The sequence below is a fragment of the Uranotaenia lowii genome, chromosome 2, assembly GCF_029784155.1.
Source record: "Uranotaenia lowii strain MFRU-FL chromosome 2, ASM2978415v1, whole genome shotgun sequence".
In the NCBI taxonomy this organism is placed as follows: Eukaryota; Metazoa; Arthropoda; class Insecta; order Diptera; family Culicidae; genus Uranotaenia; species Uranotaenia lowii.
In genome coordinates this window covers 374042549-374056945 of record NC_073692.1, presented here as the reverse complement: position 1 = coordinate 374056945, position 14397 = coordinate 374042549, and the positions used below count along the sequence as shown (strand labels likewise).

Here is a 14397-nt window from a genome sequence, read left to right as displayed (position 1 = left end):
GACACGTTCGACGCTCTGCACGTAAGGGAAATAGAATCAGTCTGCAACTTTGCAAGATGATTTTTTCGGAGCTGACGTCGGGCTGTTAGAATCGGCACTGCATGTTTCATGATGGGATCTCTTTGCACCTCTGCTCCCATGCGTTCAAATGTGAGCCTTTCATATAGATCAGGCATGTCAAACTCGTTTAAGTGTGCGAGCCGCATTAAAAATCTCTCATTTCCAAAAATAATATTATTTCCTCTCGTAGCAAAAAAAAAAATCTTTTTAAAATTTTGTGGCAGGAAAGCCAGCATACTTCTGTGTAGTAGGGAATTTTGTGATAATTTAAGACGGGGCTACGGGGCGAATTCTCGGGCAATATTTTAAATAATCTTTTTAAAAAAAAATAACGTTATGAATCCGAATCGATGGCATATCATTTGAAAGATTGTTTTAATAAAACTATAAGATATTGAGCATTAAAACATTTCAATATTAATATCTACACCCCGAATCAGTTAAGTAAGCATAGCTTATCATTTATTTGAAGGTTCAATTTAAAAAACGGACTGTCCTCACAATTAAAAACAGCTTTCAAATTTAGATATAGTTAAAGCGAATTATTTCACGAAAATACGGAACACTTTGCAAGAGTGGCTTCAGAGAGTGGATTTGCTAGAGAGATGTGTTGTTACAGAAAATTATGAAAAGTTTCTGATTTCGCGGCTTTACATCACACCTTCAGAAAGAAGACAACGCGAATAATGGCATTTTAATGTTGAATCTCCGGATAAACACAGGATAGAGGGATAAAAACTATGTTTGACTTACCGGCCCTGACGCTTTCAGGAATGAACGTAGGTATCATACTGAGAACTTTTTATTAGATTCGAATTCTATCTTGTCCTTTACCTTTCCGAAATGGCCATCCGTGATTTCTTTCTTCGACAAGTGCTTTACTTGATAAACTATTAAGAATCTACCCTCGATATATATGGGTATTTTTGTAGTGAATATTGACACGCTTTGTAATTTCGGAAAGATCGGATGCAAACATCTGTCATTTTTGATTCAATCATGATGTTGATTGGCCCAGTTTTGCGTGTTCTGAGCGATGATGATTGAGAGCAAATATTTTACAGTTTGGAGCTTAAAAATCTATTGTTTCTGGAACCACATCATTTTTAAAAAACTTTCTCATTAAAAGCGTATTTAAAAAAAAAAAACTTCAAGATGTTCAATGTACCGTTAGAGAATCATTCTACCTGTATCCTGTCTAACAATAATACAAGATATAATAGATTTAATAACTTGATTATGAATAAATCCTGTGAAGTAGAATCACCGATTTATAAAACAAATGTCTCACCGTATTGAATATTTTCTATCTTGCTTTGTGATATTCACTACAAAAGTAAGAAACGAATCTACAAGTTATAAATAGATTATTTGCTATCACTTGATTCCATTTGATTTACATAGAAAAGCGGTGGCTTTGCCACAATTTAACACGCAAGTGAAGAAAACAGGATAAAATAACAATCATCTGATGCAAAGCGGTGGAAACAACTTTTCAACCTGGCCAAAGCTAAAAATATGCAGTTGGTATCATTTCGTTCGAAAGCCAACGTCGTCGTTGTTTCCAGCAAAGCATCTTCATCGCGCTTCACGTCGTTTTTCTGATTCGATTTGGTTGCTTTCGACCGACGACAACGCTCCACGCCAGACGACGGACACGGCCGGCTTCCCTAAGGTCCCACCGGGGTCGCCTTTCCGTCTTCGTCGTCGTTGCCTTTTTCCCCTGCAGCGGCCCTGTTCTTCAGAATGCTGGTAATGAAAAATTCACCCGCTTTGTAGGAACTGCGCACCAATGGACCGCTGGCCGTGTACAGGAACCCGAGTTCGTTACCACGTTTTTCCCAATGTTGGAACTTTTCCGGCGTGACGTATTCAATCACCTTCAGGTGCCGCTTGGTGGGCTGCATGTACTGGCCGAGTGTGAGGCAGTCGACACCCACCGCACGAAGATCTGTTGGTAGGAAAGGGAGGGAGAGAGAGAGAACAGAGAAAACAACAATAATAATTGAAATCCTTCTTGGGATAAACGAGAGGATATGGGCTGCAGCCGATCAGAGGGTTTGGTCACAAATGAATAAAAAAAAAAACAAGAGTTTTTAATTTCGATATACCGTTACCTGATGACATGTTCTAAATATTTTTTAATTTTCCGAAGTGCGTTACGTAGTTTTGGAACGACCCCATCACTTAAAACAGCAAGAAAAAACAACATTACTTTCTCAAGCCCATCTTCTAAGCAATGTCTGTGTTCTTTGACACGATAATTGAAACAGAAGCTTAAAGGATTTGCTTAATTTTTTTTTTTTTTTTTTTTTGAAAAACGAAAACAAACATACAGGATTTCAGTGAAGCTTCATGTTTCTTTGAAAAGATCTAAATTTAACACTAAGCCAATAAGAACATATTTCAAGGATATGATGGCTAGCATTTTACAAATGCTAAAACCACCAGCCTTAAGAAAGAGTAAAATGTATATTTGACGCCGTGGACGAGATTCGATCTCACGATCGCTGTATCAGAAGGCCTCAACGCTATGCTCAGTCTAGGTCAAGGTCGGTGGACTTGGAATTTGTATAGAACCGAAATTCTAAAAATCATGTTCATTTATAGAACCTCTGGAGAATTTGAAACCAGAATTCCCGTTTAAATTGAATAACAAGCTGTAACACTATAGGGCATTTTGAGGCACGCCAGAGCCTCTACAATTTTTGGAAATTTTGTTTAGAATAATCAACTAGAAAATCTTCAATTGGATGTTAAATCTTGAAAAAATAAATTAAGAGACAAACATGAGTGTAGATGGACGAAGCTTTTGACATATCTCATTAATATTATAGTATATAGTATAGTAGAAAGGGCTCGCTTATTTCTGTCATACAAGGGTGGTAGTTTTCAGACAATTTTATTCGATCCTGATCAGTAAATGTCGACAAAAGAATATCTAAGTCGTCTAAGAATTGAATGACCAAGCAACAAAGTCAATCAGGCAGCAATGGCAATGTTGCATGTCATTGTTGCATTCTACTCGAATCACACACTCGGGCAGCTTTTTTATTTGATTTTGTGGATGTGTTGGAGAGCATTTAATGTTATTCGTTCGTGCCGGAAGTCAAGACAGAAAGCAACTCTTGCCAACAAATGCCATACAAATTGTAGTCAAACCGCCGAGAAATGAAAACTCAACCAACGCTTCAAGAGCACAATCACAGCAGTCCAACCGACCAAGTCGCTCATTGGCACCAGCTCAATCCCAAGCAAACCGTTCAACAACACCGATCAAAAGAAACCAAAGCGACTCTCTCAAACAAACCCAACCACCACTGAAAAAGCAAGCAACCACCCAACCACCTCCCGAATCCGAAGGCTCCGACGATCTAGGATCCGAAACCGAAGTACCAATGGACAGTTGCAGCCAGGATATGTTCTCCCAAAATTAAAATAGCAAAATGACCACCTCTCAAAATTCTTCAACACAAAACCCGTCCCCACAAGACTCGGAACATCAACAAGGATCGCCCCAACACAACCGCAATCAGGTACAACCCGTGACTCTAGAATCACCCATGCTCAACACCTCAACCACAACAAACCATCGCACAAATCGTAACTACAGTAGAAACCGCCCTCAAATAAGAGAAGAAACACTAGTCCTGCAGTGGAACGTTTGTGGTGCCCACCCACGCAGAGCAGAACTCCAGCATCTTATTACCCGATACGACCCAGTTGCAGTTGCCATTCAAGAGCTTCGTACATCTAATCTACAACGGTATGTTAACAACTTTAGCTGGTTTTCATCTCCTAGCATATACCCTCACACATCAAGCGCCGGGATCGGAATTAGAAATGGTATTCCGTTCTCCCAAGTAAGCCTAAACACAAACCTTCCTGTGTGCGCAGTTACCATAGAAGTACCCATCAAAGTCACCATCTTATCGACCTACATCCCGAATAGAGAAACCCTCACAACATTTGAAACGGAGTTCGAAAACATAATCCATTCTCTTCCACACCCTCTTCTAATCATTGGCGATTTCAACGCCCATAGTACAACCTGGGGTGGAAAACGCACTGCTCGTCGCGGCTGTCTTATTGAAAAACTCAGCGCTGAAAATGCACTCATAATTCTAAATTCTCTTGACCACACCTATTTCCACCTATCCAACGGCACAATTAGTGCAATCGATCTTTCCTTGGCATCGCTATCCATCTGCAACCGTCTCTCATGGCAAGTCGAAAACGACCTGTGCGGTAGCGATCATTTTCCGATTAGAATCACCTTAAATACACAATCAAAAGTGCAAAAGTATCGTCCCCGCTGGCTAGAAAATCAGGCTAACTGGCAGCTTTTCGAGGAAACCTTACAAGAAACAATAGACCCTAACGCTACACCCACACTAAACGAATTAACAGAAGCAATTATCAAGGCAGCCGAGGCCAGCATCCCCCGCACTAGCGGATATTGCCAGCGCAAGGCCGTTCCTTGGTGGAACGAGAGAGTTAAGGAATTGATCAAAGATCGTAGAAAAAAATTAAGAACCCTGAGGAGTCTTGCTCCGGACGATCTCAGTTTTGCTGACGCTTTGAAAACCTTTCAAATAGCACGCAACGCCTCACGCCGCGGTATACCGGATGCAAAAAAAGCTTGTTGGGAAAACTTCGTTGCGTCTTTCTCCTGGGCAACTCCCACATCGGTAATGTGGCAAAACTTCAATCGCTTTTCTGGAAAGCGCAAACCATCAAGAATGGTGCTTAAAACACCCAACGGATTAATAGATGATAGTCAGCAAATCGCAAACTTTCTCGGTGATCACTTCCAATCCATGTCCGACCAACCACTACTTCCTTTCCCTCCTGCACCAAGAAGCACCCGTCATAACCGAAAAGCCATATCGGATTTAGAAAAGAAATTTTCTATCAACGAATTTTTCACTGCGACAAAATCAAAAAAAGGCCATTCTGTTGGACCGGACAACATAAGTAACGAAATGTTGCGTCGACTCCCTATTGCAAATAAAACACAACTTCTGGATCGTTTGAATGAGTTATGGGAAAATGAAACTTTTCCCTCTTCATGGAAGGAAGCAATAATAATACCCATTGGGAAGGCTGGCAAAGATCCCAAAATAGCAAGCAACCAGAGACCTATATCGCTTACTAGCTGCCTTGGAAAAACTATGGAGCGTATGGTTAATCGTAGGCTCGTTCAGTGGATCGAAGATCGACAATTGTGGAGCTCAAATCAATACGACTTCAGAAAGGGGAGAGGAGTTGATCAATACCTCACGGAATTGGAGGCGGCGCTAGATGGTCCGTTTGAAAAAAAGCAACACTCCGAGTTAGCCTTACTTGACCTTAGTAAAGCGTACGATACCGCACAAAAAGCACCGATACTTGCAACCCTTGCAAAATGGGGCATCAGTGGAAAACCATATATGTTTCTGCAAGATTTTCTCACGAACAGAAAATTCAAAGTGTCGGTCGGTGGAGCTTTTTCCGAATTAAAATCCCAGAATAATGGAGTCCCCCAAGGATCAGTCTGGCCGTAACACTGTTCCTTATCGCAATGGAGCCGCTGTTCGAAAGAATTCCTCGTGGCATCCAAACCTTTGTGTATGCCGACGACATTGTCCTGCTTGTATCAGGTGTACAAGTCAAAAGTCTAAGGAAAAAACTGCAAAAGGCAGTTACTTCCGCTGTAGAATGGGCTGCTGAAATTAAGTTTACTATCTCATCAGAAAAGTCAAACATCCTTCACATCTGCCGTAGGAGGAAACACAAAGCAGTTCCCCAAATAACGATCCTCGGAGAAAGTGTTCCTGAAGTGAAAAAAGCTCGCATACTTGGAGTGACTTTTACTAAAACCCTCAATTTCGCGTCTCAGATATTTGAAACTAAGACAGCACTGCAATCTCGGTTAAATCTGCTACGTGCCATAGGCGGCCGACCATATGGTGGTCAGAGGAACTGTATCCTGAATCTGTTCAAAAGCATAGGTGAGTCAAAAATGTTTTACGGCATAACACGATAGCGAGAAAAGGCACCAACTCACTGAAAGCGCTCATGCCCACATACAACTCCGCAATACGTATCGCAGCAGGAGCTATGCGCAGCAGCCCAGTTTTGTCAATGCATGCTGAGAGTGGAACACTTCCGTGGAATTTTCGTCTCACTGAACGCCTCACAATTAATTCGATACGCATGCTTGAAAAACCACATGGTCTAATAATTCCCGCCTCGAAGAGGTCACTGGAGGCTTTCGAAACGCTTACGGGAAAAACGATTCCCACAATAGCTCGTTCTATCACAGTCAGCACTCGACCCTGGAACGCGGAAAATCCAAACGTAGATTGGTGGATCAAAAAACAATTCAAAGTTGGAGAAAACAATCAGAAAGCAGTCCAGCTGTTCAAACACCACTAAGAACAACGCTACACAAACTTTCTGAAGATATTCACAGACGGCTCAGTAGCGAATAACCAAGTGGGCTTCGGTGTTTCGTGTGAAAATAGACAGTCATTCTACCAACTCCCCGAACAATGTTCCATTTTTTCCGCTGAAGCAATGGCAATACTTTACGCCCTGAAAAATATAGCGGCCAAATCTAGATATCGTTCAGTAATTTTCTCGGACTCGGCCAGTGTTTTGGCAGCAGTGGACGCCGGTAATTCCCTGCATCCATGGGTGCAAGCGATAGAGGAAGAGCAGAAAAAACTAAGTGCCACATTATGCTGGATTCCTGGGCATGTTGGCATCGAAGGAAACAGAAAAGCGGATGAGTTGGCGGCAAAAGGAAGAAACGGACCAAGGAAGTCAATTGAAATCCCAGCTTACGACGTTATCACCTGGGTGAGATCAGAGTTGAGAATTAAATGGGAAGAAGAATGGTAAAGTAACCGGCAGCTGTTTCTAAGAAGAATAAAAAACAATACTCTACGATGGATGGATAGAGAGGATCCCTTGGAACGACGTGCCCTTACCAGATTGAGAATTGGACATACCCTACTTACACACCTGGAATTTTTCACTAAGGGTATCCAAATGTGCGTTTCCTGCAATGAGCCGCTGACAGTGGCCCACGTTATTGGAGCATGTAGATTGTACGCGAAGGAAAGGCGAGACAGTGGTATCGACCACGATATCGTATCAGCATTGAACACAGTTAACGAAGATAATATCATACAGTTTCTTAAAAGTGCTAATTTACTTCACAAAATTTAAGTTCTTGTAAATATTGTAAATCTTTTATCAAGAGGAAGAATGACCATGTCGGTTAAAATCCTCTCTAAATAAACAAATTAGAATTAGAATGTTATTCGTTGCGCAACAATTTGAAAAATGGAATCTTTCACTGTGAGAAAAAAATGTATCGCATGACATATACATTCAAGGCACTATCAAAGTCAACTGACATTAGCTGTCAGACACTGAGCATTTGCAGCTCTGCTTACATCATGTTCTCACGTCTCCCCTTTTCACGTTTCATGTCTAATGTTATTGCGTCTTACATATCACTATCTCATGCCTTACATTTCTCATTCCCACCTTTCATTCAATCTCTTGAATTTCTCACATCTCACCACGTCACGTTTCGCGTCTTATTATCTCACGTCAAGTGATTCTACCTCTCACGACTCACGGTTCGCTTTCTTACATCTCTCATGTCTCATATCTCAATTTCGCACGTACAAAGTTTCTCACGTCTCACGGTCTTACATCTTATGCCTCACTTATCAAGTCATATTGGCTTCTTCGATTGATGCTTTTCAATCAATTTGGAATCAAAACCTAAAAACATTTTTTTTACGTTTCGGCCTACTACTTTGCAGCCACCCTCAGAAAACTATACAAAACCATAAATTATTATAAAGTTTTCACATTTTTCCATCACAAAATCAATATTTACATTTCTTCCTTTTTTAAGTTTGATGTCTAATATTCCAGATGTTTTTTCGTTTACCTTCTTGGTTTACTCTTTCTAAACTAAAGGGTGTCACGATAAAATTGCCATACACAAAATTGATTCGCAAAATTCGAGTTATCATCCGATTGCCATCAAATTTTCAGGGCTGGAAAAAAAGGTTCTAAACTTCATTTTATTTTATTTACAGTCCAAACGCAAATGCCCGCACCTTGGCCTTAACCCCGGCCATAAGATTCTGCACAACCTTTAAATCAACCATTTTTTTTGCATGTAACCCATACTTTCTTCAGTTCCTCGACTGTCTTCACTACCTTAGGTCATTTAAAAGGTGCTGCTTCATAATCGTCCAATATTTCTCGATGGGGCGGAGTTTCGAAGTGTTGAACATTTTCGGCACGACATTGACCTTACTGTCCGCATACCACTTCAGCACGTCCTTGGAGTAGTGGCATAAGGCCAAATCCGGCCAGAAGATTGTTGGGACATTGTGGGCCTTCAAGAGAGGAAGCCACCGTCTCTTGAGACACTTTTTCATGTACACCTGTCCGGTCATCGTGTCCTGGGTCACGAAAGGTGCACTCCGCTTCCCGCACGTGCAGATGGCTTGCCCATGGAACGTCTTTGGCCGTGAAAAACAGGTGGCCGGAACTGTTTGAAGTCGGCCTTCATATATGTTTCGTCATCCATGATGCAGCATTCAACTTTCGTCAGCATGTTGAGTTCCAACTTCCTACACGGGTTTTGGCGGACTTGTTCTGCTTCTCGTCACGATTAGGGGCCTTTTGTACCTTGAACGTTCAAAGCCCAGCCTTAGTTTTGGCCGTCGGGACAAAATTTCGGCTTGGGTGCACCTTCTTAGCCACATCCCGAACGGAGGCGTTCGGGTTTCGGTTGAAAGCCCCAACAGCGCGGTTGTGATTTTTGGTGTTGTACGGAATACTTTTTCCTTCACTTCTGGACTTCCGATTGGTGATCAATTGTTCCTCGAGCCGCTTTAATACTCGCGACACCGTGGAATTCGCGATTCCAAACGTTTTAGTGATGGAACGATGCGAGAGATCCTTGTTCTCGTGATGAATTCGTAAGATTTTATCACGCACGAGTTGTTTTTTCGACTCCATTTGTTCACAGGACTTTAAAACTTGCGCAGGATGTAAACAATGCACTATGAACTAAATACACCCAAATTTCATTAAATTTTACCCCACGGTTAAAAAGTTAGAACAATTTCATAGTGCGGCAATGGACACCTTTTATATGCTTCGTCGAAGTTGAACTTATGGTTCTGTTCTAGGTCTCGCGTCTCGCACATCTTTCGTGTCACCTCTCATTTCCACTTTTCGCGTGTGATTTTTTAAGGTTTAAAACCCTTACAAATTTTGTTTTGTTTTACACGGATTCCGGGATATGAACGTAGAATAAGTGCTCTGAAACTCTTTCGGTATGCTGACAATAAAATACCAGAGTGCGTGAATATGATATTTTGATTTTAATAATCACAATTCAACGACTCTATTTTTCCATTTTTTTAGCGTTTAAATAGCTGTGGGAAGATAACGCCTCAAATGCTACGGCTAGGGCATTGTCCCTAGCTTTGGGCAAACCTAAAAACCCCAGAGCAGTCTTAGAAACATAGATCAGAGCTAAAAGGCCACCTAGTCAAGCTGCGCGTTCCTACTAGAATGATGTATGGTGATGTAGATTGTTCCTAGCTTTGGGTAAACCTAGAAACACGAGACCTTCCCAGATCTTCGAGTAAACCTAGTAGAAACGGGGCCGCCTTAGTAACATAAATCATAACTAGGAGGCCCCTCCTCACGCCAAATGAATCAAATGAAAATATTGGGATACAGAATAGGGGTAGGCTTAATAGCGGCACGTTATCCAAACATATGGGAACATTCTGCCTAGCCTTTTTTATCCAAGATTTTATCATTAATTTGCCTGATTCCTGGCAAAAAAATTATTTGCCTGAGAAAACTGAAAAACCTAAAAAAGGAAGAAATCAATTCCATCTTTTTAAGATGGCATAAAGCCTATCCACTTAGGGATTTTTAGCATTAAAGCTATTTTCAACATTCGGTAATGAATGATAGTATGTATTTTAAGTTTATTTTCTTAAACTCAGACTCGCTTATAGCGTAAGATCCCAGCGTACGAAAACGTATTCTTGCAAATGAGGCCGCGTTTTCACAAAACTCATTTTTCATGTACACGTATTGATGCATTCATCTTTAAAATTTTATACGTTAAATACACACTTTTGAAGTCAATTTTGAGTTTCAAAATATCAGAATAATTTTTTAAAACTGATGTGTACTTGTTTTAGCACTCACAGAAGTTTTAAAACACTATATTCAATGATTTTCAAAAAGTAATTTAAGTGCAATTGTTGCATTCATCAATAGAAAAAGCCCCTAGATCAGGCATGTCAAACTGGGGGTTCGCGGGCCGCATGCGGCCCGCGGCCTAGGTCAATGCGGCCCGCGTAGCTCCGTCTTAAATTGTCACAAAAAAAACACCACTGATTTTTATGTAAAATATTACTGCAAAAAAACTAAAGCTGAATGTACCGATTTAACTGATTTTGGCTGCGGCCCTCTACGTCATAGAAAATTTTTAATGCGGCCCGCACACCTAAACGAGTTTGACATGCCTGCCCTAGATGTAGACTTTTGATGTCTGTATAACAGTTGAAGGCTCTGCTGGAGCTTTCAAATGAGCTGTCAAATCTGGCAAACAATATGCTTCTCTTTCCACCATATGTGAATTTAGGTTAGGGAGACAAAGGCAGACAAAAGCTCGAACTGCTCGATTTTTCGACTGTTATAATGTTCGCAATAATTTATTTATGCACGCATCAATTAGAAAATTTGTGAAAACGAGGCCTGAGGTACAGTTATATATAAGATGGAAGGGGTCTTCTATATTTGATTCACAACTACCACATACTGGAGATTCAGTACACTGAATGTTGTGCATATGGTAGTTGAGTTTACAATGACCGGAGAGTGCTCTGATCAGGATGCTGCAATGAGATTTACATGAAGTTAACGAATAACTCCATATGATAGGAGATGGTGTTTCTAAAAAAAATAAGTTTGGCGACAAGTGTCCGCCACTATACCGCTGATGTGAAAACCGCGGACAGAGGTACAACCGAAAAAAAACTTAGATCAACTTACCTTTGAGAGTTTGCTCAATCTGCTCATCTGTCTCGCCCAACCCAAGCATTATCGAAGTTTTAGTAATCAGCTCCGAATTTACCTCCTTAACACTCTCCAGACACCGGAGACTCTGCCTGTATTGGGCCCTCCGATCTCTAACGAAGGGCGTCAACAATTCCACCGTTTCGATGTTGTGTGCATAAACATCCAGCCCGGACAGGGCCACAGTTTTAACGCACTCCAAATCGCCCCGGAAATCGGGTGCCAAACACTCGACAAAGATCTTGGGATTGCGTTGCTTGATCTCTCGAATGGTGGCCGCAATGTGGTTGGATCCCCCATCGGCGATGTCGTCCCGATCCACCGAAGTAAGGACGATGTAATCGAGGCCCCACGATGCAATGGCCGTAGCCGTGTTGCGAGGTTCATCCGGATCCAGCGGAGGAGGAGCACGGGCCGTTTTGACACTACAGAATCGACAGCCTCGGGTGCAGGTGTCGCCCATAAGCTGTCGGAGAATAAAAAAAAGAAATCCACGTCAAGATTTCTTAATCTTTATGTACCTACTAGGTAATGAATTTTATTTTTTGCTGTCCTTCAAAATTTAAATCTTTTAATGTACTGTTATTATTCGTCAAGAAATACTGAACATCTCTGGATTTTTATATTACATACAAGTAATCATCGATCAATGAACAAAAATTCTTGACCCCATGTGCTGACCATAGTTGCTAAACTGAGTTTGAAACCAAGAGTGAATCTCTTATCAGTAAACGAAAGAAAAAATAACTAACAACAACAAGCAATCAACTCACCATAATCGTGGCCGTCTGTGTCCCATGCTCGCCACCTCCCCAACACTCGCCAATGTTGGGACACTTGGCTTCCTCACAAACCGTGGCCAGTTTCAGCTCCCGAAGTTGGTCCTTGATCTGGCTGTAATTTTTACCCATGGGAATTTTCGTTTTCAACCACGGGGGCAATCTGAGCCGATCGTTTTCACCTTTCTCTCGTTTAAGCTTTCCCTCGTAGCTGTCCCAGTCCTCTCGGTTGTGGTTCGGATTCTGAACAAAGTCCTGGAAGCTGGGCCCACTCTCCAACCGATCCCGAATCTTCCGCAACGATTCACTGGCCACGGCCGCCATTGCCGTGTGTTTACATTGCGAATGGACCTTGAACGGCACACACGAGAAAGGTATTTCATAATCGCCAATCAACTCACAACTAGGTATGAAATTATAACTTTCCACGGTTCCATTTGAACTCTTAATACTTACAAAACGTTCACTTACCTTTAAACAACTAAACTTTCCACTCTGGAAACTATTCTTCAATAAATTTGAAGATATTTGCGACATAACGACTGTTTTTCCGTATCAGCAAATTTCGAGTGATGACGATTCATGACACAACAATGATTTTTTTTTTTTTTTGTTTGTTGGTGTCTTGCTGACAGCTACGAGCCGATACGGCCCATCTCGCTTCTGTCTTTTTGATGTTCTATTTTGTGTTGTTGTTTCTCAAACTGTTGTGGAGTGGATGGTTGTTCCCAACGTTCCCAAGGGGCTTTGGGGGCTTTTGGTTGTTCCTCAAACTGTTGTTTTTGTTTTCTTGATGAAGTCTACAATTTGTTGCAGTTCTGATTCGCTGTTAAGTTCAAGTATGTTTTCTAGTGGAATACTGTTGTTCAATAATGGGTAGTTCATTCTTATGTTGTCGTGTCTCGGGCAATAATACAGTAGGTGCACAACAATGATCCGCGATGCCAGGTAAATTTTTGACGTTTTGGAGTTAGGACAAATGTATGGCCGTTTTCGAAAGCTTTCCAAAAGCTCCCTAACTAATCGAAACTCTTCTATGGAGGACATGGTGTCGCTAGTGTTTGCTTAATAACTCCCATTGTTATCGAGCAGAAATTGCATGCAAGTTTCATATAATCAAAATTTTAGTACTGTATTGCAATTTTAGAACTGCACTGAAAATAATTCAAAGACCGATTTTAATTTTAAAAAAATGTATTTGCATAAAAACACTAATTTTATTTAAATTTATTTTGCCAAATCATTTGCAGTGTAAGGAAAATACTCTAATTTGAAAGACCCCTCAGCTACATAAAGTGCGCAATCAAATTCGCACTATGAAAACTTAATTAAAAACTGAATTTAAAAAATCTTGATGATTCTATGATAGAACTATGAAGAACTTCATTATAATATACATCTGGATTTGGATGATTCCAAAACATGAACACATTTCAGTAAACATTTGATTAGCATTTGATAAAATTTGAAAATAATTCACATTTTTGTCATCCCGCATAAATCAGTATTATACAATGACTATTCCCATTATCTTCTTCCCGAGACACCCGAAAGATTTATTCTATAGTTTTGGATTATTAATGTAAGATAAGGCTTATCATTTTTCCATGAAATGGAATCGTTTGGACGCACTTTACGATACAGGTAACGGGTCGTTAAGTAGAGTAACCATTCAATTTTTTTGCTTTTTTCTATTCGATCCGAGCGAGTTGTATCATACGTGGAATCTTCACTTAATGGTTTTCTCATAAAAAAATTACGATACAATATATCGTGTCCTTTAGATACAATTATTAAAATTAAACTATTGAAATGAAAATCAGTTTTAAAATTGTTTTTATAGCATTTTATTCACATCACAGAAATAAAATTTATTTGTAATTAAAAAAAAACACTTCACACTGTAAAAAGTTACGTGGTTGTGCTTTTCCTGATAACCTTGTTAGTGCTGTTGGCCAGTCTGCACACGACCCTCGCCCCGATGGAACCGGTGGAGCCGGAGACATCCGGCTAGCTGCGACTGGAAAAAGTAATTTTCAATTAGGAAAACTAAAAAATAACCAAAAAAACAAGGTACTTACCCTCGCACAACCGGAACTGACGCCGTCGCCAACCGATCCATCGCACCGTCGGAACCGGTGCTGTTCCGTTCCGAATTCTCCCGAAACTAAACAGCGAGAAAAATTTGATATTCTGCGAAAAAAATCCAACCACGTGTGAAGTGACAGCAGAAAATTTTGGGGTGCGTTGCTAAAATAATCGAATAGTACTCATGATTATTAACTGTATCTTCCAGGCATAATTTTTTATCTTAGCGTCGCGTTGCCAAAATTACTCAATTTGTTTTTTGGAAGATTAATCTTATCTTTTAGAAATGGTTTTTACTCGTTTCTAGCAAAGACACATAAGCAGTGACCAAAAAGAAATC

At 40.6% G+C, this 14397-nt stretch overlaps 2 protein-coding genes across 2 annotated transcripts in view; one reads left to right on the top strand and one right to left on the bottom strand.

Annotated features, from left to right (window-relative positions):
• Positions 1-1410: 1410 nt before the first annotated feature.
• LOC129745619 (lipoyl synthase, mitochondrial) lies at positions 1411-12584 on the bottom strand. The gene is made up of 4 exons (XM_055738806.1): positions 12441-12584; positions 11964-12320; positions 11167-11656; positions 1411-2011 (listed from the first exon to the last, which is right to left on the bottom strand). The coding sequence occupies exons 1-4, from the start codon at positions 12504-12506 to the stop codon at positions 1731-1733; spliced, it is 1194 nt and encodes a 397-aa protein (XP_055594781.1). The 5' UTR covers positions 12507-12584; the 3' UTR covers positions 1411-1730.
• Positions 12585-12895: 311 nt separating this feature from the next.
• The window catches only part of LOC129745620 (neuronal membrane glycoprotein M6-a), a 35411-nt gene continuing 33909 nt past the window's right edge, over positions 12896-14397 (top strand). The window contains exon 1 of the mRNA XM_055738807.1: positions 12896-12917. Within this exon, the coding sequence (XP_055594782.1) occupies positions 12911-12917 (7 nt within the window). The 5' untranslated portion in view covers positions 12896-12910. The remainder of the gene's footprint in view (positions 12918-14397) is intronic.

Bases quoted from the DNA above. Each gene is read 5' to 3' on its own strand.
- LOC129745619 (XM_055738806.1), bottom strand. From the start codon at position 12,506: ATGTCGCAAATATCTTCAAATTTATTGAAGAATAGTTTCCAGAGTGGA. The intron at 11,657-11,963 runs GTGAGTTGATTG...ATTCTCCGACAG, and splicing joins CACAGACGGCCACGATTATG to CTTATGGGCGACACCTGCAC. The intron at 2,012-11,166 runs GTAAGTTGATCT...TCCTACCAACAG, and splicing joins GATTGAGCAAACTCTCAAAG to ATCTTCGTGCGGTGGGTGTC.